Source organism: Adiantum capillus-veneris, chromosome 7 (assembly GCF_014529385.1).
Source record: "Adiantum capillus-veneris isolate H3 chromosome 7, ASM1452938v2, whole genome shotgun sequence".
Lineage (NCBI taxonomy): Eukaryota > Viridiplantae > Streptophyta > Polypodiopsida > Polypodiales > Pteridaceae > Adiantum > Adiantum capillus-veneris.
The window spans coordinates 117,216,988-117,242,636 of record NC_140937.1 but is presented as its reverse complement, the minus strand read 5'-3'; the positions used below and the strand labels follow the sequence as shown (position 1 = coordinate 117,242,636).

The 25,649-nt window shown below is 45.3% G+C and overlaps 1 protein-coding gene across 2 annotated transcripts in view; it reads right to left on the bottom strand.

Annotated features, from left to right (window-relative positions):
• COG0212 (NagB/RpiA/CoA transferase-like superfamily protein) overlaps positions 1 to 24,385 on the bottom strand; it is a 66,938-nt gene extending 42,553 nt beyond the window's left edge. Inside the window, exon 1 of one of the 2 annotated variants that reach the window (XM_086516426.1) lies at positions 23,868 to 24,385. In XM_086516426.1, coding sequence (XP_086372552.1) covers positions 23,868 to 24,326 — 459 coding nt within the window. In that variant the 5' untranslated portion in view covers positions 24,327 to 24,385. The remainder of the gene's footprint in view (positions 1 to 23,867) is intronic. The other variant, XM_086516427.1, reaches the window with a different exon arrangement.
• Between the last annotated feature and the right edge of the window lie 1,264 nt (positions 24,386 to 25,649).

Here is a 25,649-nt window from a genome sequence, read left to right as displayed (position 1 = left end):
TTTTACAACCAAACGCCACCCAGACCGCAGCCTGCATCGTTTGGAGGTGTTGAGAGTAACCACTGCTCAGACTTCTTAATACTCCTCTCGCATAACCATCCAGGTCCAGGCCGGGAGTCACAACAACAATTATTTTTACAAGCATACAACCAAACGCTCCCCAGGCATCGCCCTGCATCGTTCGAAGGTTTTCTAGCATACAACGGAACGCTCCCCAAGCATCGGCCTTCGTCATTCCGAGGTTCAAACAATACCAAAACAGTATTTCTCACTAAAATCACCAATCAATGAAACCAGTATTAAAACTAGAGTCAAACATTTCCAATCGGCACCAAGACAGGTTCAAAACAGATACCATCCATTTCAAACAAAGTTTCAAACAAAGTTTCAAACAATACTTTCTCAAACAAAGTTCAAAAGTATCTAATTATAAAACAACTAGAGAGTTCATTCAAGATTTTGTTCGCACAATAAAACTTTGAGGACAACTGGCTTGCCCTTCTGCATCACGGTGATGGTTCGGTTCCGGACCTGGAGAGTCGCATCATTCTTGTGTCACGTGACACATCCCAACCCTATGTGTCCGTGGACAAGCTACACCATAGCATGGTTTCCGTCAAGTCCAGTCAAGTTAGATTAGAAGTGATCTGGCACTTTTGTGAGTCTATTCGTAGACCGTGCATGCCCAGTCACTCAATGTAGATGCATATCCTCTGGTTGCACCTTGCATAAGCATAAGCATTTCCATCAGAGTCAGTTTGAGGATTTTTTTATCCCATTTTTCCCTATTTTTGACATTTTTCACTTATTTATTAACTGACTTTTGTTGGGTACTCAGTAGGGCAAATTGGGTAAGTTAATATATAAGCAAACCCAAGTTAGCACAAATTGGCAGATGAGCAAAGACACAGCAAGCTTCCCCAAGCAACAGGTGTCCCACCCTCTCTCCATCCCCTTGGCGAGGCCACTCCCACCAAAGCCAGCGTTTTCACCATAGCCTGTCCCTCTCTTCCTGGACGTTTTCCAGAATCTGCTATCGCCATCCCAAGTCCATCTTGCCCTGGCGTTTTACCCCCATCTGGCAGCAGCACCCTCAAGAACTACTAACGCTAGCATTTGCTTGCAGATCTGCAGCGCTTTCAGCATTTACTAACGCCAGGAAATACCTCAGTAGGATCAGCGTTTTCATCATCAATTGCAGCAGAACAACCGCAGCCGGTAAGGGTTTACTAACGCTTGCAAAACAGTCAATTTCAGCAAGAAGGTATCTGCTGTCACAGCGCTTTTCAGCCAAGAACTTCTCTCCAAAAAAGCAGCCAAAGAGCAGATTACACCAGCGTTTGTTATCCTCATTTCAGCCCGACAAGGACAGTAAGTAGGTGTCCCCAATTCTACTTTGGGTGAATTAAAGGGAATTTGGATAGATGTTGTTGAGGCTTTGAGGGAAAAGAGGGGTGGGGGGGGGGCCACGTGGTGGAGAGAGAGAGAGAGAGAGAGAGAGAGAGAGAAGGAGAAGAAGATAATTTTAGCGTCTTGGCAAACATCCGACCAGGACTTGCTGAACATCTGTCGTGAGAGAGAGAGAAAGACAGGGAGCTTGGCACGTGCGAGAGAGAGAGAGAGAGAGAGAGAGAGAGAGAGAGAGAGAGAGCAGGTGATTTACAGGGAGTCGGGAGAGATCCCAAGGCCTCAGGTGAGAAATCTCAGTTGGCGGATCGGGCCTCAGTCATGCCATGGCGGTGGTGAAGGAAGAGAGAGCGAGAGAGAGAGTCACTGTCTGACTACAGGGGCGTCTGGCCATGGCTGCGCACGTACTGCAGAGGGCAGGGCGAAAGAGGCAGGGAGACAAGTCGTGTGAGCGGGTGTCTGACTGCAGGCGTGTCTGGCCATGCCTGCGCAGGTAGGGCAGCAAGGTGGAAGAGGCAGCGAGAGAGTCATTGTCTGACTGGACGCCACAGAAGGAAGAGAGAGGAGAGAGAGGGATCTGGGAATCTGGGAAGATTCCACTTAATCGGCGCACAGCGCCAGTAGGAGCCAATAGAGCCATTAGGAATGAGTAATTTTCAGCCATGAAACCAGCCCGAAATAGTCATTTTCAGCAACCAAGAAGATCACAGATTTCAGCCTAAGTCGCCGTCGTCGTCATCGGCATAGTCCATTGCATACGCATTGTACACCTTTGTGCAATCAAGTAGACCACTCTCGCCGACGAGAGTGGGGCCTTCCGAGGAGGGTTTTACAACCTCTCGGTGTCGTATCTTTTCTCTCCCCTTCTCTCAGTCTCATTCACTTGCACGCACAATATCCACTCACTTTGTTCGTGATCACGGCACTCTCCATAAGACGGAAAGCTCTCTCTTTCACTAAGAACTAAAAGGAACCTTGAGCAGTAAAGATCACTAATCTTGAGAAAATACAACATTCATTCCGCTGCACCTTACATTGGTATCAGAGCTTTAGAAGTGTTCTGCATTACTCAAGGAAAGAACCACAAGATTTTTTTTTTGCTTGTTGCGATCGCACGAACCCAAGTTTACTTGGGCGTGGCGATTCCTAATCGTGTTTTGTTGAAGAGTGACAGGAATCTCAAGAAAGAAGGGCTTGTCCAACCTCCCCTTGTGTCTCTTTTCACTCATTGAGAGCGGACCGTGCACTTAACGACCGGCCAATCGACGTGAGGTGGAAAAAAGCAACCTTGGTGTGAGCGCAAGGCCACCAAGGGGTGCGCCCGCAGAAAAGGGTAGAACTCAGGTGAAGAGAAGATCCTTCTCAAATGCGATTTGCAAGCAAAAGAACCCCTCAGGAACCTCCAGAAGATTCTCCCGAATCAAGGACCTCAAGAACCTCAAGAACCCAAGTTCCTCGCGAGCTTAAGACCCCAAGATTATAGTGCATGGTCGTCACCCGAAGCGGAATGGATACTTCGCATACAAGTGATGAGCATGAGAGAGGCGATGAAGACTCGTTCCCACCCGGAGATGATCTCTTCAACCCTCCCCCTTCGCCATCTACGCAAGACCCTATGGAGGCAATGATGAAGCAGATGATGGCCATGATGGATAAACAGGAAGAAAAGCGCCTTGCTTTAGAACGCGAGCGCGACAAAAGAAACGCAAGATTGGTCACACAACAAGAAGAAAATCGACTTGCTCTCGAACACGAGCGCGCTGAACGAAAAGAACGCAAAGCAGAAAGGGACGCCAAGCGAGAAGCTCAAAGGGAGATTCGTAATCAAGAATTTATTTCCCGTGTCCTAGCCTCGAAGACCGAACCACCCAAAGATCATGGGAGTTCCTCTCGTGGTGCAAGCCACGATGCGGATTCCAACAACCCAGTCACCGAAAAAGTGACTTTCAGTAAGTATGATGGTAAGATGGATGCTGCGGTGATTCATTCTTGGTTGCATCAATTTAATGCTTATTTTGCGACAACTAAGAAAACAGGAAATAGCAAAGTTTTGACGACAGCTATGTACCTTGCCGGTGATGCCATCAATTGGTACCATGCATGGCAAGAGGCACAGCTAGCCGCGCACCTAGAGGTAGCCGACGCTTTCACGCCCCCCTCTTTTAGTTGGGCTGATTTCCAAGACAAGCTCAAGGCGCGGTTTATGCCACCTCAGTACCTTGCACGTTTGAAAGAGGATTGGCGTAATCTCAAGCAACATGGTATGCCAGTCATGTCTTTTTCTAACCGTGTGTTGCAAACTTGCAGCTAGGCACTCAACTACGCAAGTCGGATGATGAGCGCAAAGAGGCTTTTCTCTTTGGGTTAGACGAATACATCAAGTTTGATGTTGAAGTCTTTGACCCCTCGGATCTCAACAAGGCGGTAGCAATCGCTCTCGCCCAAGAGATGAAGCACAACAAGGGAAAGCCTAAGGAGAATAAGTCTTCTCAAGGGACATCTCAGAATTCTCAGAACACACAGAATGGTAAGAACGGTAAGAATGGTAAGAATTCTAGCCCTTCTTCTAATTCCTCGGAAGAGAACTCTAACAATGAATCTAAGGGTAAAGCTAAAGCACCTGCAAAACCTAAGCTAACCCCTGAATCCTGATGAAAAAGCTTCTCAAGGAATTATAGGAGGATACATCACGGCAGAAGAACAAGTGATTTATGCTAAAGGTCAATGTTTTCAATGTCATGTCAAGGGTCACATTAAGAAGGCCTGTCCTAAGACAATCCCACCTAAAGAACCAAAGGCACCCACAACTACCACAAACTCTGTCACAACACAACCTGCATCTTCTCATGACTCTAACACACACATTGATGAATCTCTCATGAAGTGTTATGGTCATGTAAAAGAACAGCGTTTTATCATATTGTTTGATCCAGGCAGTATGCATGATGTGATTAGTCCCCCTCTTGTTGAGAGAGCCCGCCTAGAGGTTAGTCAGAAATCTCCTCTCGAGGTTTCTGGCTTTGCTCCTGGTATGGACTCTCTCATCACGAAGGAGTGCCTTGATGTGATGTTTACCGTTCAACAAGCTTCTTTTCGTAGGAAATTTCTTGTGTCTCCTCTTTCAGGATGTGATATGATTTTAGGCATGAAATGGTTTCATGAACTGAACCCTCTCGTTGATTAGGAGGCTCTCACTCTCACTTTGCATGCCAAAACGGATTCCCCCCTCATCATTCGTGCTAAGGAGGGCTTGCATTCTTTGCCTCTCATCTCGCATGTGCGGGTAAAGCGTGAATTACGACGAGGAGCACAAGCGGCATTCATCTATGATGTCCCAATTTCCCAGAGCATTCAGGCTCCAGGTAAGTATTCGGAGTTGTTTACGAAATTTAAACATCTCTTTTTGCAGGATGATCTTCCACCTCGTCTCCCACCGGAGCGGCCGGAGGACCATCGCATCGAGCTTATGGAGGGAGCGCAGCCTGTCAGTAAGGCTCCCTACCGTTTGAACAAGTCACAGGAAGAAGAGTTAGAGCGACAACTCACGGAGTTGGTGGCTAGAGGATTCGTACGTCCTAGTGTAAGTCCTTTTGCTGCTCCTATTTTGTTCGTTCGCAAGAAGGATGGTGTCACAAGGCGGGCACCACGTGCCAATAGAAAAGAGCAGATCGAGCAGACTTTTAGCACTTCAATAACAACTGAACTGAAAGAGAGAGACGACACGCGACACGGAGTGGCGGAATTCCACCCTAGAGAGTATTGGCCCCAAACCTTGGCGCCCCTTTCGGTATTTCTTTATATTGCATCATCAAAGTACAAGCCGGTACTCCAGACTCTGCACCTTCTCCAGTAAGCATGCCAGAGAATGAGCCCTAGCCTCATATTTAAAGGCCCTTGGCCTGAAAAGCAAATTATATGAAAAGCTTTCAAACTCAAAAGCTTTTGGTCCAAAAAGCATAAAAAGTTTTCAAAAGCTTCTAGTCCAAAAAGCAATGCCAAAAGCTCCCAGCGCAATTTACGGAAATCCGTACAGCCTACCACGTCATCAGCCAACGCAAAACGCGGAAATCCGTACAGCCTACCACGTCATCATGTCAGCGCAATTTTCGGAATTTGTCTGTTTTCTTAGGGTTAGGGTTTTTGGCAAAAATTAGGGTTTGCAGGTTTTAGGGTTAGGGTTTCAGCAATTAGGGTTTCTGGCAGAAATTAGGGTTAGGGTTTTCTGCACTCGGGCAACCACGTCCTCACTCTGTGACACTTCTTCTGCTGCTTGTTCTTCTTAGGGTTTAGGCCCCTCGGCCGGCATCTGTAAGTTGGCTCCATTCTTTAGGCTTCGACACGTCAGCAGTTTGTTACATCTCCCCTTCTTGAAGAGAGTAATCGTCCACGATTACAGCATATCTGCAAAACAACTCAAGTTCGCTCAAAAATTTCCGAGGGACAATCAGTTTGCTCTTTTTATTAAGGAGTTAGTTTCTCCTTTCTGCTCTTTTGATCAAGGAGTTAGCTGCTCCTATCGGCTGTTTTGATCAAGGAGTTAGCTTCTCCTTTCATCCAGATCGGAACTCTTGATATTCCGGCATAGTAAAATTAGCCATCACACCCAGACCGTACTGATCTTCCTCGGGTGTCTTGATGCACTAAAATTACATACCCAGGCAATCTCATCCAATTAGGAATATTCACTGGTTGGCACATCACAATGCAACACAAATGCTCACATATGCATGTTACAAGACATAGAAACATAAAGCCGCCGATGAACACTCCCCCCGCAAATAACCATCCAGGTCCGGGCCATGAGATTTAGAGGCCTTTTACAACCAAACGCCCCCCAGACCGCAGCCTGCGTCGTTTGGAGGTGCTGAGAGTAACCACTGCTTAGACTTCTTAATACTCCTCCCGCATAACCATCCAGGTCCGGGCCATGAGTAACAACAACAATACTCCCCCTGTAAATAACCACAAGGGTCCGGGCCATGAGTAAAAACAACAATACTCCCCCCGTAAATAACCACAAGGGTCCGGGCCATGAGTAAAAACAACACTTTTCAATCATTCAATACTCCCCCCGCAAATAACCACAAGGGTCCGGGCCATGAGTATGAACAAGCATTCTCAAACATCATTTCTCACTTCTCCACCCGGGAGTAAAATCACCAATCATTGAAACCAGTATCAAACCAGAGTCAAACAATTCAAATCGGCACCAAAATACGTTCAAAACAAATAGCATCCATTTCAAACAAATTTCAAACAGGATCACCAAACAAGTTCTCAAACAGATTTGAAACTTAAAAGAGCAATCTCGACATCAGTCGAGCTCGAAAAGTCGATCGACTTTCCATCTTGGAACCCGCACAAAAAATTAGGGTTAGGTTCCTTCCATGAGGTCGTAGCCGAGCACAGCATGGTCTGTCATCTCTTGGACAAACAGTGTTGCTTTGGCGGCGATGGTAGTCCCAAGATAGCAATCGCACTGAATCTCCAAGGTTATTTGATCGTAAAGAGACATCTACTGAGGGATGTCGAGGAATTTCAAGATATAATCTGCTAGGGTTTCCATGGCAAGCATTTCAGGATACCCCACTTTGCCAGAAGTTGCACTCCGAAGGAAGATGTCAAAAACCATATAACTTCGGGCAAAAAAAATTCTTGAAAGCTTGCCAAGTACTTGGAGTATGCTGATTGGTAGCTGTAGACATCAACATCTGCATGGCACTACTTCTGAAAAAACAATGACTTGAAACAAATCTGGATCCTTCTCTTGCAAGTGATCTTAATTGGCTTATGCCCTGTAAGACACTGCGGTGGAGACAGGAGGGCGCCCGATGCGCGATGAAGTAAGGGTGGGAGTGGCTAATAAGTCCGGGATGGAGGGCGAAGATACCTCGAATCAAATTCCAATAGCTCTGTCTGCTCTTTTGTAGGACCGGTATGCTTTCAGAAAAGCACACGCCTGATGCTCTGATACCACTGTCAGAAGGCGGGCACCACGTGCCAATAGAAAAGAGCAGATCGAACAGACTTTTAGCACTTCAATAACAACTAAACTGAAAGAGAGAGACGACACGCGACACGGAGTGGCGGAATTCCACCCTAGAGAGTATTGGCCCCAAACCTTGGCGCCCCTTTCGGTATTTCTTTATATTGCATCATCAAAGTACAAGCCGGTACTCCAGACTCTGCACCTTCTCCGGTAAGCATGCAAGAGAATGAGCCCTAGCCTCATATTTAAAGGCCCTTGGCTTGAAAAGCAGTTTATATGAAAAGCTTTCAAACTCAAAAGCTTTTGGTCCAAAAAGCATAAAAAGTTTTCAAAAGCTTCTGGTCCAAAAAGCAATGCCAAAAGCTACCAGCGCAATTTACGAAAATCCGTACAGCCTGCCACGTCATCAGCCAGCGCAAAACGCGAAAATCCGTACAGCCTGCCACGTCATCATGTCCACGCAATTTTCGGAATTTGTCTGTTGCCTTAGGATTAGGGTTTCTGGCAAAAATTAGGGTTTGCAGGTTTTAGGGTTAGGGTTTCCAGAATTAGGGTTTTCATAATTAGGGTTTCTGGAAGAAATTAGGGTTAGGGTTTTCTGCACTCAGACAACCACGTCCTCACTCTGTGACACTTTTTCTGCTGCTTGTTCTTCTTAGGGTTTAGGCCCCTCGGCCGGCATCTGTAAGTTGGCTCCATTCTTTAGGCTTCGACACGTCAACAGTTTGTTACAGATGGTTCGTCTCGTTTGTGTATTGATTACAGGGCGTTAAACAAGATGACCGTCAAGAACAAGTTTCCGATGCTACGCATTGAGTATATCTTGGATAGGCTCAATGGGACAAAGGTTTTCAGCAAAGTCGATCTCAAAAGTGGATACCATCAGGTACGGGTATTCAAAGGCGACATTTTCAAGACCGCCTTTCGCACCGAGCGAGGGCAATGGGAGTATATTGTTATGCCTTTTGGATTGACAGGAGCCGTGGGTACGTTCAATCGTCTCATGGTAGGTCGTTTCGACGATATGGTAGGTGTATGTGTGTTCATCTTTTTAGATGATATTCTCATTTTTTCTGCATCGTGGGAGCAACATGAATTAGATGTTGAAAGGGTACTAACTCGTTTGGATGAGTGTCAGTTGTATATTGCAGCTAAGAAGTCGGAATTTTTTCTTACTGAAGTCACTTATCTGGGTTATATCATTTCTGCAAAAGGCGTCAAGCTAGACCCCGCGAAGGTGGAACGGGTTCATAATTGGGATTTGCCCAAAACTCCATATGATGTGCGTTCTTTTCTTGGTTTATGTCAAGCATATAGTTCGCACATAGAGAATTGTGCACGCATTACTGCACCTATGACTGATGTTTTGAAAGGGGTAAAGACTCACCGCAAGCGCGTAGACTTGCCCGAGGAAGCCATTGAGGCTTTCACAGCTCTCAAGGTTGCGGTGAAGGAAGCTCCGTGTCTTATCCTTGCTTCTTGGGATGATCCCTTTGAGATATGGACGGATGCGAGTAATGTCGCCATAGGCGTTGTGCTCTAGCAGCATGGTCGTCCTGTAGCTTTCCTTAGCCGGAAGCTCAATAGTGCGGAAAAGAATTATTCAGTTTATGATAAAGAACTTTTGTCTGTCATTCACTCTCTTAAGCATTGGAAGCATTTTTTGTATAGTAGAGAGTTTACAGTGCGCACAGATCAACAAGCCCTCAAGTGGCTACAGTCTATGCTTAAAACACATTGGAGTGATCGCCAAGTGCGGTGGTCACAATTTTTTGAGCAATTTGGAGGTTTGATTGAGTATGTGCCTGGAAAAGCTAACCCTATTTGCAGATGCGTTGAGTCGCAAAGGACAGACTTTGGCTCTTGAGTCAAGAACCACATTTTCTATACAAGGTGAGTCTTTTGACAACATGAAGAATCAGTATGCAGATTCGGAGTTTGGTAAGTATTGGTTGCAGGCTCTTGCTTCTCAAGGGCCCAGCAACTATCTCATTCGTGATGGATTGTTATTTTTTCGTCAGCGTCTATGTGTGTTGCCCTCTCTCAGGCCAGCCATATTGCATGATGCACATGACTCTCACGGGTGAGCACAGGGGTATGAACACCACATTGGAAAAGATTGAACGATTTTTCTATTGGCCTAAAATGCGAAAAGATGTGTTTAGTTATGTCACACATTGCACTATATGTCAAAAAGTAAAAGCTCCTCAGGGTAAGCAACAAGGCCTCTTGCTTCCGCTGCCTATTCCCGAGGAACCTTTTCAGGATATCTCTATGGATTTTGTGACTAACTTACCACCAAGTCAGCATTCAAGGAACACTCAATGTTTAACTATTGTTGATCGTTTCAGCAAATTCTGCATGTTGATTCCTTCTAAGGCCACAGTTACTGCACAGGATGTTGCACGATTGTTCATAAAGCATTGGTACCCCCTCTGTGGTTTGCCAAAGTCCATTGTTTCAGATAGGGATGTTAAGTTTACGTCCAACTTTTGGCGTGCACTCTTTGAAAATTTTGGCACAAAGTTGAAGTCTTATGTTCATCGTCAGCAGTCTCAATGGGAGCTCTATCTCCCATTGGTTCAGGCTATTCTCAATGATTCCTTCTCTTCTGCTATTGGTCGAACTCCGTATGACGCAGCTTTTGGCCGCCGATTCCAGTCATTGTTGACTCGATCGGTCAGTCAAATGCCTGATGCCAATGCTGAGAGTCAGTCATTGGATGAGATTTCTGAGAGTGTGAAGCTTCGGCTAAGTAAGGCTCAGGAATCTTATTCTCAACAGGCTAACAAGCATCGTCAGGAGGTCTCGATCAAGGAAGGAGATTGGGTGTATCTACGAATTATGAAACAACGTCTTAAGCAAGTTGGAAAGAAATGTCCTAAGTTATCTTTTCGTATGTATGGTCCTTTTCCAGTCATCAAAAAGATTAATGAGGTTTCAATGAAATTGCAATTGCCTAACTCATGGTCTATGCACAACGTTTTCCATGTTTCTTGGTTGAAAGTGTTTCAGGGAACACCTCCAAAGGACGTTTCGGAAGAAGAAGAACCGGAGATCATCGATGAAGCTGAAGTCATGGAGCCGGAGCAAGTCTTGTTGCATCGGTTTCGCCATGGTTAGAAGAAACAAGTACGACAGTATTTTTTGAAGTTCAAAGATCGAGGAACCCATGAGCGGTGTGAGTAGACGAAGAGTTCTTCAAGGATTGTACAGAATTGTTGGCAGACTACAAGGAAGCCATGCAGCTCAGTACCAGTACCTCACTTTAAAAAGGAGGGGATGTCACGTGACACATCCCAACCCTATGTGTCCGTGGACAAGCTACACCATAGCAGGGTTTCCCTCAAGTCTAGTCAAGTTAGATTAGAAGTGATCTGGCACTTTTGTGAGTCTATTCGTAGACCGTGTATGCCCAGTCACTCAGTGTAGATGCATATCCTCTGGTTGCACCTTGCATAAGCATAAGCATTTCCATCAGATTCCATCAGAGTCAGTTTGGGGATTTTTCAGATGACTTTATCCCATTTTTCACTTATTTATTAACTGACTTTTGTTGGGTACTCAGTAGGGCAAATTGGGTAAGTTAATATATAAGCAAACCCAAGTTAGCACAAATTGGCAGATGAGCAAAGACACAGCAAGCTTCCCCAAGCAACAGGTGTCCCACCCTCTCTCAGCAAGACCCTCTCCATCCCCTTGGCGAGGCCACTCCCACCAAAGCCAGCGTTTTCACCATAGCCTGTCCCTCTCTTCCTGGGCATTTTCCAGAATTTGCCATCGCCATCCCAAGTCCATCTTGCCCTGGCGTTTTACCCCCATCTGGCAGCAGCACCCTCAAGAACTACTAACGCTAGCATTTGCTTGCAGATCTGCAGCGATTTCAGCATTTACTAACGCCAGGAAACACCTCAGTAGGATCAGCGTTTTCATCATCAGTTGCACCAGAACAACCGCAGCCGGTAAGGGTTTACTAACGCTTGCAAAACAGTCAATTTCAGCAAGAAGGTATCTGCTGTCACAGCGTTTTTCAGCCAAGAACTTCTCTCAAAAAACGCAGCCAAAGAGCAGATTACACCAGCTTTTTTGATCCTCATCTCAGCCCGACAAGGACAGTAATTTTCAGCCATGAAACCAGCCCGAAACAGTCATTTTCAGCCACCAAGAAGATCACAGATTTCAGCCTAAGTCGCCGTCGTCGTCATCGGCATAGTCCCATTGCATCAGTCCATTGCATTCGCATTGTACACCTTTGTGCAATCAAGTAGACCACTCTCGCCGACGACGACAGTGGGGCCTTCAGAGGAGGGTTTTACAACCTCTCGGTGTAGTATCTCTTTTCTCTCCTTCTCTCAGTCTCATTCATTTGCACGCACAATATCCGCTCACTTTGTTCGTGATCATAGCACTCTCCATAAGACGGAAAGCTCTCTCTTTCCCTAAGAACTAAAAGGAACCTTGAGCAATAAGGATCACTAATCTTCAGAAAATACAACATTCATTCCGCTGCACCTAACATTGGTATCAGAGCTTTGGCAGTGTTCTGTATCACTCAAGGAAAGAACCCTATGTGTCCGTGGACAAGCTACACCACAGCAGCGTTCAGTCAGTTTAGTCAGTTCAGTCAAGTCTAGATTAGCAGTGATCTGGCACTTTTGTGAGTCTATTCGTAGACCGTGCATGCCCAGTCACTTAGCATAGATGCATATCCTCCAGTTGCACACAGCATGATCATCAGAATTCCCATCAGAATCCATTAGCATTAGTTAGGGGAATCTTCCATTGCATTTAGCTTATTTTCCTTTTTTTGGTTATTTTCACTTATTATTTTTAAGTGACTTTCCAACAAAAGTAGGTAGGGCAATTTTGCTAAGTTAATATATAAGCAAACCCAAGTTAGCACTTTCTGGCAGAAGAGGCAGCAGGAGCACCTTGCTCAACAGGCAACTTCTTAGCAGAACCTTGGTGGATTCCCTCCAAGCAAGATCCCGAGCCTTGGCGTTTTCTCCAAGCAGTAGATTCCTATCCCTAGAGCTTTCAACAGCATTCATCGTTGGAAAGCCAAGCCCTTGGCGTTTTTGCATCAGATCGTCGCCGAAAGACCATCACATGCCTGGCGTTTTTCCACATGCCCAGCGTTTTTGGAAATGCAAGATCAGCTAGCGTTTTTGGTCAACCTCGGTCTCTAGCGTTTTGGATTTCAGCAATAGAAAAAGTAGCAGATTCAAACCACAAGAAGTAGCAAATTCAGCCCCGTAAAGATCATCAGTTTTCAGCCATGAAGAACCTCAGTTATCAGCCCTAAAACGCGGATCTGCAACAGTCAGAAACGCAGATTTTCAGCCTCAGACTCCGTAGCAGATTCCCCCCAAGTTGGTTGCACATGCTTCCCCATTTTCAGCCATAAAAACGCAGCCAAAAACAGATAAATTTTAGCCACCAAACAGCCCCTAAAGTCAACAGATAAAGGATCTCAGATTTCAGCCATCAAGTCGTCGTCGTCGTCACCGTCGTCGTCGTCGGCATAATCCCATTGCATCAGTCCATTGCATTCGCATTGTACGCCTTAGTGCAAGCAAAGTAGACCACTCTCGCCGACGAGAGTGGGGCCTTCGGAGGAGGGTTTTACAACCTCTCGGTGTCGTATCTCTTTTCTCTCCTTCTCTCAGTCTCATTCATTTGCACGCACAATATCCGCTCACTTTGTTCGTGATCATAGCACTCTCCATAAGACAGAAAGCTCTCTCTTTCCCTAAGAACTAAAAGGAACCTTGAGCAATAAGGATCACTAATCTTGAGAAAATATAACATTCATTCCGTTGCACCTAACATTGGTATCAGAGCTTTGGCAGTGTTCTGTATCACTCAAGGAAAGAACCACAAGAACCACATAATTTTTTTTTGCTTGTTGAGGTCGCACGAACCCAAGTTCGCTTGGGCGTGTCCATTCCTAATCGTGTTTTTTGAAGAGTGACAGGAATCCCAAGAAAGAAGGGCTTGTCCAGCCTCCGCTTGTTCTCTTTTCACTCATTGAGAGCGGACCGTGCACTTAGCGGCCGGCCAATCGACGTGAGGTGGGAAAAAGCAACCTTGGTGTGAGCGCAAGGCCGCCAAGGGGTGCGCCCACAGAAAAGGGTAGAACTCGGGTGAAGAGAAGATCCTTCTCCAACGCGATTTGCAAGGAAAGAAAACCTCAAGAACCTCAAGGACCCCAAGAACCCAAGTTCCTCGTGAACTTAAGAACCCAAGACCCGCAAGAACACAAGTTCCTTGTGGACTTAAGAACCCAAGACCCCAAGAACCCACAAGAACCCACGATTGCAAAATGGTCATCACTCGAAGCAGAATGGATACTTCGCTTGGAGGTGATGGGCTTGAGAGAGACGAAGAAGAATTTTCCCCACCAGGAGGTTTTTCTGACCCTTCCCCATCTACGACAAAGATTGCACCAACTCCTATGGAGGAGTTAGACCAAGAAAGAGAAGCAGAAAGAAAAGCCTACGAAGAAGACATGGCAGCCATCGAGCGTAAGTACCAAGAAAGAATGGCAGCCATAGCGCGTGAGAGCGAGCAAGCACGCTTGGAAGCCAAAGAAAGACAAGCAGAGTTTGATCGTGAGAACAAAGCCCTCAAAGAACAGAGCGACCGACAGAACAAAGAGATGTTGCGACTTTTTTCTCAAGTACAGGCGTACTTTGCACAGAATCACGAAAAGGAGACTCTCTCTGTCTCTTTTTCTCCAAAGCATGACCCACAGGATTTGCATGATTGTGTGAAGCATGATGGTGATTTAATTGACAATAATTTGAATGACAATGATAAGCATGATGATTTGGATGCCAATGATTTGCATAATGATTTGGATGACAATGACAAGCATGATGATTTGCATGATCAAGATGTGATTTCTCACAAGCATGATGAGTTGCATGAAGATGTGATTGTTCACAAGAATGATGTGTTAGTTGATGCTTTTTCTAGCGAAGCTAACCTCGTTGTAGATTCGATCAATCACCAAGAATCGATCTTGGCTTTCGAGTCGAGGTCCACAGATCCCCCACAAGAAGATGCGATAGATCCCGAAGAAGCGATCTTGGCTCTCGAGCCTAGGTCCAAAGCACCATCACAGGAAGTATTATGTGTTCACATGATTGATACGCACGCATTGTTCGAGTGTTTCATTCGTGAAGTTTCTTGCATTTTAGTCAGCATCGTTGTGTGATCCCTTTTACTAGGCATGACATATTGTATGTTGAGCACGTTTCTCTCATGGATGAGCACGAATGTATGCGGATTGTTCATGAAAAGCTGAAAGGTATGTATGTAAGGAAGACACATTCCATGTCTCTTCCTTGGCATGACACAGTTTCCGAAAGAGCACATGACACTATGAGCACCAAGCATGGGCATTTCCATTGTGATTTGCCACAGTTGATTGATTTTGATCGAACAGCAAAGATTCGATCTCATTGTTTGCATGTGTTTGATGAACGGGTTTTCACTCCATTTATTTGTTCATCTACATTGCATACACAGTCTTTAGAGAAGACAAGATTTTTTTCCTTCACTTTACATGGAATGGGTATGTTCATGGTTTTGTGTTGGAGGTTGTTTCAGGAATTTTCAGCCATGGAGATTCTTGAAGACGGAAGAAGCAGGACTCTAGACGAAGTTGAAGCATCAAAGGAGCCACAGAAGACTTCGAGTCGCTTTCGGTGCGGCCCAAAGAAGCAAGCGTTGCAGACCTTTATGAAGTTCAAGTACCGCACGACCCACACATCGGAGTGGGCCGGCGAAGAGTCCCTTCCAGGATTCCGGATGCTGTTGGCGATCTCCCTCGACGCCATACAGTTCGGTACCAGTACCTCACTTTGAAAAGGAGGAGATGTCACGTGACACATCCCAACCATCCCAACCCTATGTGTTCGTGGACAAGCTACACCACAGAGCAAGGTTCAGTCAGTTCAGTCAAGTTTAGATTAGCAGTGATCTGGCACTTTTGTGAGTCTATTCGAAGGAGCCACAGAAGACTTCGAGTCGCTTTCGGTGCGGCCCAAAGAAGCAAGCGTTGCAGACCTTTATGAAGTTCAAGTACCGCACGACCCACACATAGGAGTGGGCCGGCGAAGAGTCCCTTCCAGGATTCCGGATGCTGTTGGCGATCTCCCTCGACGCCATACAGTTCGGTACCAGTACCTCACTTTGAAAAGGAGGAGATGTCACGTGACACATCCCAACCATCCCAACCCTATGTGTTCGTAGACAAGCTACACCACAGAGCAAGGTTCAGTCAGTTCAGTCAAGTTTAGATTAGCAGTGATCTGGCACTTTTGTGAGTCTATTCGTAGACCGTGCATGCCCAATCACTTAGCATAGATGCATATCCTCCGGTTGCACACAGCATGATCATCAGAATTCCCATCAGAATCCATTAGCATCAGTTAGGGGAATTTTCCATTGCATTTAGCTTATTTTCTTATTTTTGGTTATTTTCACTTATTATTTTATTTTTAAGTGACTTTCCAACAAAAGTAGGTAGGGTAATTTTGCTAAGTTAATATATAAGCAAACCCAAGTTAGCACTTTCTGGCAGAAGAGGCAGCAGGAGCACCTTGCTCAACAGGCAACTTCTCAGCAGAACCTTGGTGGATTCCCTCCAAGCAAGATCCCAAGCCTTGGCGTTTTCTCCAAGCAGCAAATTCCTATCCCTAGCGCTTTCAACAGCATTCATCGCCGGAAAGCCAAGCCCTTGGCGTTTTTGCATCAGATCGTCGCCGAAAGACCATCACATGCCTGGCGTTTTTCCACATGCCCAACGTTTTTGGAAATGCAAGATCAGCTAGCGTTTTTGGTCAACCTCAGTCTCTAGCGTTTTGGATTTCAGCAATAGAAAAAGTAGCAAATTCAAACCACAAGAAGTAGCAAATTCAGCCCCGTAAAGATCATCAGTTTTCAGCCATGAAGAACCTCAGTTATCAGCCCTAAAACGCGGATCTGCAACAGTCAGAAACGCAGATTTTCAGCCTCAGACTCCGTAGCAGATTCCCCCCAAGTTGGTTGCACATGCTTCCCCATTTTCAGCCATAAAAACGCAGCCAAAAACAGAGAATTTCAGCCACCAAACAGTCCCTAAAGTCAGCAGATAAAGGATCTCAGATTTCAGCCATCAAGTCGTCGTCGTCGTCACCGTCGTCGTCATCGGCATAGTCCCATTGCATCAGTCCATTGCATTCGCATTGTACGCCTTAGTGCAATCAAAGTAGACCACTCTCGCCGACGAGAGTGGGGCCTTCGGAGGAGGGTTTTACAACCTCTCAATGTCGTATCTCTTTTCTCTCCTTCTCTCAGTCTCATTCATTTGCACGCACAATATCCGCTTACTTTGTTCGTGATCATAGCACTCTCCATAAGACGGAAAGCTCTCTCTTTCCCTAAGAACTAAAAGGAACCTTGAGCAATAAGGATCACTAATCTTGAGAAAATACAACATTCATTCTGCTGCACTTTACATGTATCGCTCGCATTGGGCCTTCAAGGGAACAGATCTAAAGAAGGGCAACAGAAGGTACACGTCGAGAAACCTTTGGTTATATTCGTCCATGGTTTCAATGGCAAGCATTTTCAAGTTGCCTCACTCTGCCAAAATCCGGACTTCAAACATAATAGTCATGTAACTACGTGCAAAAACTATCTTGAAAGCTTGCCAGGTCCTTGGAGCATGCGGTTGTGTCGCGATTGAACTCCACCATTGCATAGCATTATCTTTAAGAAATCCCGCTGCTCGAGAAATCTTGTATTCTTCTGTATAGTTCCCTAAAGCATAGATGTTGTCGAATTGCTGTAGGAACTGCAATGCTTTCTTGCGATCTTTCACACCGGAAAAAGTGAAAAATTTGACTGTCGTGCCACCATCTTTGAAATCTTTGGGTTGGTTAGGCGCATATCCCGGGTATGGATAATAAAGGTATCTATATGGGCTCCAACCATTGTAGCCTGGTGGCGGTGGTGGTGGAGGTGGGGGCAATGGCGGTGGCAAAGGCAGTTGCACTGGATCAGGGTCAGATGGCTGCACGATATTCCTGAAAACTCCCCCGATCGGGACATATGGCTGAGAAGGTTGCCGGTTGGAAGCTCTCGTACTTTCTGGTGCCGGAGGAGGTACCACCTGGGGCATCAGAGGGGGTAACATGTAGTTCAAAAATTGTTGAAAACTTGCAGCATTGGAAGATTCTGTTGTGGATGCCGCGAAAGAATGTCGTGAGTTCGTTGAGCAAAAACTACAAATATTCTGTTGAATCCATGAATTCCAAGTCTTGGGTTCTTTATGGCTTATGTCTTGCAAGACACAGCGATGAAGACGGGAGCGCGCCCAATGCGAGATGAAGGGTGGGAGTGGCTAATAAGTTCGGGTTGGAGGGCGAAGATACCTCAAATAAAAATCCAATAGCTCTGTCTGCTCTTTTGTAGGACGGGTATGCTTCAGAAAAGCACATGCCTGATACTCTGATACCACTGTCACAAGACGGGCACCACGTGCCAATAGAAAAGAATAGACTGAACAAACTTTTAGCACTTCAATAACAACTGAACTGAGAGAGAGAGAGAGAGAGAGACGACACGCGACACGGAGTGGCGGAATTCCACCCCAGAGAGTATTGGCCCCAAACCTTGGCGACCCTTTCGGTATTTCTTTATATTGCATCAACACAGTACAAGCCGGTACCCCAGACTCTGCACCTTCTCCCATGCCAGAGAATGAGCCCTAGCCTCATATATAAAGGCCCTTGGCCTAAAAAGCAATTACAGTGAAAAGCCTTCAAACTCAAAAGCATCTAGTCCAAAAGCAAAGCCAAAAAGCTGACAGCGCAATTTACGGAAATCCGTACAGCCTGCCACGTCATCAGCCAGTGCAAAATGCGAAAATCCGTACAACCTGCCATGTCATAATGCCAACGCAATTTTTAAAAATCTGCCACGTCATCAATTTTTCAAGCGTACGGGTCCTGCTTTATTTTAATCCCTTTATGTCACTGGGGCCCCATCGGACGGGGTCCCCATAAGTTGGTAGGACTTCTTCTTCTTCTGCTACTTGTTCTTCTTAGGGTTTAGGCCCCTCTGCCGGCATATGTAAGTTCGCCCCATTCTTTAGGCTTTGACACGTTAGCAGTTTGTGACAGTGTCTCACCAATCTCGGGTCCCTGGAGTACTTAATCAATATGTTCACACATATGCCAATCTGCAGTTGACGTTTGTACTCCGTTCTTGCAAACTTGTCCGAAAAAAATTTGCCCAAACCTTCATTCTTTTCTTCAGAGTTTGCACCGGATTTTCAAATTTTCTTTGCCTTCCCACTGAGAGGTGTCATCTCTGTCAGATTCTTCACGAGAACCCATATGCAATCTGGGATTCTTTATGGCTTTATGCCCTGTAAGACAGAGCGATGAAGACGGGAGCACACCCGATGCACGATGTATGAAGGGTGGGAGTGGCTAATAAGTCCCGGGTCGGGACACGAAGATTCTTTCCCAAATGCTGTGTGCGCTGCAAAAAAGGATCGGATCCTCCGTAGAAGAAGAATCTTTCTGTACTCTGATACCACTGCAACAAACTTGGACACCCGAAGTCAAGATTATACCGGGACACAGCAGAGATTCACTTCAAACTTATTCACAATTCACTATAAAGTCGACACAGCCCGACGTAGTTCCGTGCCAAGGGGTATTGGCCCCAAAGATTGGCGCCCCTTTTGGTATTTTTATTTTATATTAATCTTTGAGCAAAGTACAATGAGCCCACGGAAGCTCACTCTCAAACTCTACGTCCAGATGCCTTGAGAAGTGAGGCCCTTGGGCTCATTTATTCTTACAAGGGATGCCCAAAAGCAAAGCCCCAAAAGCTTTCAAACTCAAAAGCAATTGATCTCCAAAAGCTTTAAACTTAAAAGCAAAAGTTCCAAAAGCAACTGGTTCCCAAAATCTGCCAAAAGCAGTCAACACAATTCACGGAATTTCCGTACATCTGTCAGCACAAATTACGGGCATGTCTGTACACCCTGCCACGTTTCAATCTGTCAACGTGTTATCTAGGGGCCTGCCACGTCACCAAGGTGTATGTGTGTATCCGGGGGCACTGCCACGTCACCAGTTTGTGATATCTTGCCTCAGCAATAGTGCATAAGCCCACAGGACTGTACATACAAATGAATAGCCCTTGAGCTGGGCATCACGTCGTCACGATCCTCCATTCATAAGGGGAGAGAGGTGCAAGAGAGCGGAATCATCGTGCTACATAAGACAGAGGAGAAGGCAAGCTTTCCATTAAAGCTGGAGACCTACACCCACTACTCACACACACATTGTAGTGACTTAATGAAGTCAAATCAGCCTTGCTCCTTCCCCAAATCGATTTTGGGCGTCCCCCTTGGTGAATTGTCCTTGCAGCATTGTACTGGAGCCGCCAAGTGTCCACTTTGCCCCACCAACTTATGAAGTCTCGGGTGGGGCTTAAATGGCTTTAACTGAGCCTAGCCACCCCTTTCAATACTCAAATTTCAGTGTCGATCGGCCCAACCATCTCATGGCGACCTTGCCTTCACTACTACAGGTGAAACCATAGTGACAGGGAATGGCCATTTTTAGGTCCCCGTTCCCATCCTAATTTCCCGTTCCGAATCCCCATTCCGTGTTTCAGACGTGAGTATCCGAAACAGGGAATGGCATTTCATGCATGTTGTCGTTCCCCGTTCTGATTTCCCATTCCGGGTAACTATGGGTGAAACTCTCGGTCACCGCTCGTTTCACACTAGCCATACAATATCCAACCATTTGTGACTTCAAAAAGAGGGTCCAAAAATTAAATAAAAATCAAGGGAAAAAAACCAACAAATAAAGTTCCCCTCTTGAAATCACAAACGCACTCGATTGCATGCCAGATATACATACCATAGATGATTTAGTGTCATTAGCACCCTTTTATCATCATTTGTATCTACAAGAAAGGTCATGAAACATAGATACATATGACTCAATAAAACCTTCATACTTTTGTCATTTCTGTCTATCATAGAAGTGACCATTGTACCCTTAACACTTGTCAAACAATGTACACTTCTATTGCATTGAATCCATTGTACATATGATGTGCTAGCTCCAACATCACCCCTCTTTTGAGCACGTTGAGTTGGGACATACTTGGGTTGTAAACCAAAGGCCTCAAGGTAAAGCTGCAACACATTTGGTGACTACCTGCTCACTCTTTCATCCACTTTGCATCCATAGGTGGATAGTTTTTAAACTTTACTTTTCTTTCTTTATGAGCCAAAATCTACTCGGGTGCTAAGATCTCATCAAGTTCCTCAACTTCAGGTTGATCTTCATTTGGCATATCTTCAGGCACATCATCCACTAAAGGTCTTAGAAGATTCGCATGAAAAGCATTATGAATTCTCCAAGTATTAGGCAATTTCAGCCTACATGCGACATCATTGATCTTGTCAAGTACTTGAAAAGGCCCATAATAATGCATGTTGAGCTTAAGAAACAACCTTTCCTTGCCCTTCATCTTCTTTAATCTTGCCTTTTCTAACCGCAAACAAACCCAATCACCAGGTGAAAACAACAGTTCACGTCGGTGACAATCAGCAACCCTTTTCTACTTTGCCCTAGTCTTCTCAAGGCAAGCTTAATTTTCTTATACAATTCATCCATATTCTCTACATACCGATTTGCTTCAAAAATCTTATCCTTTGTGTGCGAAATGGGAGGAACCTGTTTGCCACCCTCAACAATTTCAAAGGGTGCCTTACCTATTGACGAATGCACCATCTTGTTGTATGCATACTCAAGCATAGATAAATATTGTTCCCACTTGCCGTGATTGTCTTACACATGGCATTAAAGCATATCTAAGACAGTAGAATTAGCTTCTTCTAGATGTGGATGAAATGATGATGAAAACTTAAGCGTAGTGCCCATGTTTTCAAGCAATCCTCTCCAAAACAAACTTGTCATGCGAGTATCACGATCACTGACAATACACTATGGCACACCATGGTAAGCACATTGTACATGAACAACCGTGCCATTTCATCAGATTTTACGTTCTTCCTGATAGGAAAAAAATGGGTCTGTTTGCTAAATCTGCAAATAATGGTTCATATACCATCATTCCCTATCAGCGTTCTTGGAAGATCCCTATGGATTTGTGGTGTGACGGATGCTCTTCCAATTGCATCCGAGCGGTAGTTCCTATGTCTTATCTTTTAGATTAATAGGCTACAATACAAGGCTGTCCACGAGCATAGAACCTGCACTCGGCCAAGGACCAAGACTGAATAACTATATGACTAAAAAAACCCAAGGGAAAAACCCCTCCTAGAGTGCCTTGGGAACTAGGTGGAGAGACGAGAGGACAAGATATCCACAGATGCCTTTAGAAGATAGGCCCCTCAAAGCTGTCAAGCAATCCAAGTGGTAAGTGGGCAACTGTAATGCTACCCAAGATTGTCAAGCGACTAGGAAGAAACCAAACCGGCAGGAAGGAGGATGGGCAAGAAGAATCACATGTAGACACTTGAGAGAGCTGGAGCAACACCACAACGCAAAGACATGCCAAGGAACGGAGGAGTTGGCAAGTTGCTTGGCGAGGCCTACTATCAAGCAACCAATAACAAGTCGGAGAAATAGGCGACAATGTCACAAACAGTAGGCCAAATCCAATAAGCGCTCTGCCACACCTCTCAACAGTTGTGAGAAGAAAACCCCAAATCAATCGACGACAATTCTAATCGAGCAGCCTAGGTTGGCTCCATCTTGAGTGTGAAGCATGAGTGCACTTCGAAGCCACACATGCACACACTGTACACAGACACAGCAGGCAAACACACCCCCCACCCCCCCAAAACCTACACACATACACAAATACATACATTCCCCACACACCCATAGACACCAAGGTCCGATGTGCAAGCAGACAAACACATACATAGACTCACTGACAAAACCCAAACTAAAACCAAACAAAAAGAAAACACACACACACACACACACACACATCCCCAAGCCCGCTCAAACAGACACACCAACACACACATCGACGGGAAACAAGAGGCAGCTGGTCAGATCATGCCGAAAAGCGGAAGCTCCCTTAAGTGCCCTAGCTCCCAAAAGAGTGAAAAGAAGCAAGCTATGGTGGATCGTCTACTGCAGGGCAGCATGAGCAAAGAGAAATCTGATGGTGCCATGAGCTAGAAGACGGCATGGGCGGGGCGGGGCGGGGCGAGGTAACAAAAAATGCTACCCTCCCCTTGGCGCTCATGTTTGGTACAATTTTCTCTCAATTGACCTTACCCACGGCTTCCTTCTTCGGTAAAGCTTCCTCGACCATGCATGCCATGCAAAAATCTCCTCCACCTCTCTCCTCCCCAGAATTCTAAATTGCTTTGATACCACGGAAAGGACCAGGGGAACTACCGCATGCCTTCCTCCACCCAACCACCTCTCTTATAGGCCTCCTAGCCTAGTTTTTAAAAAATTCATTTTTGAATCTGCCCTAAAAGGGAATTTGTATGTTTGTGAAATTGATTTTTCCCGAACATTGACTTGCATGCCTAGCCAGCCATGCCAAGAGCAATGCCTCCTAGTCCTAACAAAAATGCTCGATACAATAAGAGGAGGAAAAAGACGAACAGGTGGCTCATAGTGCCAGTAGACAAAGTTGCACTCCATCAGAAAAAAGAGTCTCGCTTGCCACAAATGAGGATTGAACCAAATAGTCAGCCTGTTTATCAGCTCCCATGTTTTTTACGCTTCTGGCTCCAAATCTGTGTCCACAAATCTAGAGTGGGACTCTCTATAGAGCGCCCTCCCCACATCTTCTCAAGATGCTCTCTGCAATTTTCAAAGCCAAAGACTGGGCCAGAGACTGTTGACCATGCCACTGCACCTCAAATGAAAGACATCCATAAAGGAGGCAAAAATTTGTGTCATATCGGCTGGCCTTCAGACACTCCCAAAGCGCTGAGACTTCACCGTATGTGGCCACTAGAAACTAACAAACTATCAAATGGCATCCCCCAGTTAGCCAATGATGTTTCAGGGTTGGTGGGCATCCTTGAGGCAAGCAGAGAAGCACAAAGGGTGTCCGTAAACGCTACCCATCATTGTGAATGCTCAACTCCACGGGGGACCGAACGATGGAATTTGGCACCTCAATAATGGAAGAAGAGAATCCCAGAATGGACCAAACGACTGACACCAGGATCCCACAGGTGTCCTGCGAAAGGTCAGCTCTCTCAAGGCCATGGCCACCACCTACCTGGTTCTTGATAAGCATGCAAGCTCTTCCCACCTCCGAAATACTCACCCACCCATTAAGTGTGATCGTGTTCTTTTTAGAATAGGACTAGCAATGTGCTTAGCCTTGAAAAAATGCAACCGATCCCTGACTTTGGTAAAGAAGGAGACAAACCCACCTTAGAAGCAGCAGCTGCAGCACCTACAAAGTTGGGAATGCGGTGATGGACAGGACGGGGATGTGCCGCAATATTCTCGCGTTCCATCAGGTCCCATATGCGCTTCCGAATGCGCCATTTCCACGCTCCGGGGTCCTCCTCATCATTGACCCCAGCACCGTTTTCCACATTAGGAGAGCTGCCCGTCTTGCTCTCAGCCTCTTCTGCTGCCTGTGCAACCTGCATCATGTCGTTCCGTGCTTGTTCATCCAGTCGGAGACGTTCTGCTTCAAAAGCTGCGGTATCAAACTCTGACAAGGAGGGTGGTTGCGCGTACATGCGGAGAAACTGAGCGCTACGAGAAGACGGAAAGGACTGCGACGAAGAGAGTGGAAAGGATGGTTTCCAAATGTTTCCTGCTCCTGCTCTTGATCGTCCGGCAAAGGTATTAGCTGTGGGCAGCACAGACGCCATAGCCATCAAAACTGGCCTCCTTTCCTATCCACAACAAATTTTAATGTCATGAACTTAATGTTGCAGATTTCACAAAAGAATACAGAAGCCTCTCTAAATCTTAAGAGCAGCTTCACGCGAAAGTGGCAATGTCAACCAATAGCCATAAGCAAAGCTTGTGGTGAGTTTGCCATAAGCAGCTAGCTAGAGGGATAGATAACATACAACAAGACAAATTAAAAATCATGTTTGGTCATTGACCAATTATCATGGTAGTTCATAAATATTGTCACTAAAGAGGCAAACAATGAACGTACAAACAAACCATCAGTTAAACTTCGCTACCATCACTTGTTGAGATTGTACTTGAGCCATTGCACTAAGATTCATTCTGTTGGTTACCATTTCTTGTTGTGCTCCCTTGAGCCGCTCATTCTTCTCCAAGATTTTTGTGTGCATTCCTACAAGCCTCAATCCATAATTGGTACAAGAGAAGTTTTTGACTTCATTGGTAGCATTTCCACCACTCCTTGCTTCATATTTCGAATAAATTTTCCTTCAAGCTCAATTCGAGCTTTTTTTTCTATTCCAAGCAGCAATGTGTAGGATTTTTTTTCCTTTTGCATGTAAGATTTCAAATTGTAATTTTTTGCACAAATAGACATGTGACAATCTCACTAGGTTCAATCATTGACCATGGTTGACAAGAATGATTTTTTCATATGTTGTTTATTGGAAGGATAAATGGGAGAGAGACAAGCGATCATTGTGGGCATATGTGTTGCCACCTCACCAAAGCTAATCAATCAATGCTTTCTCACAAAAGCTAGTGTCGATATGCACCAATATCACAGTTGGTATATACCATTGTGACATTGACACCCATAGTGAGGTCATTTTATGGAAACAAAAATTTGAAACCCCCACGATCGCATTTTGAGCTCACGTTGGCAAGAAACTCTCTCTCTCTCTCTCTCTCTCTCTCTCTCTCTCTCTCTCTCTCTCTCTCTCTCTCTCTCTCACACACACACACACACACACACACACACACACACACACACACGTGTGTACATGTTGTAGTCAACCATTGAATCTAACCAAATATTTGCCTCATTTAAAATGTTGGACTTCATGAAGATCCTTTCTTAAAAAAATATTCTTTGACCTTATCAAGCAGTAAACATGTTTCTACTCTTATAAGGTAAATATACACTTAAAACTCGATCTTTGACCTTTTACTAAGTCCTTGATACGGCTTTCACTCTCTAGAGCTAATCTCTGTCTAAACAATATGAGAGAGACTAGTGTTGCTCTGACATTTTTTGTTGAGTATATTTTCTTGAAAACCTT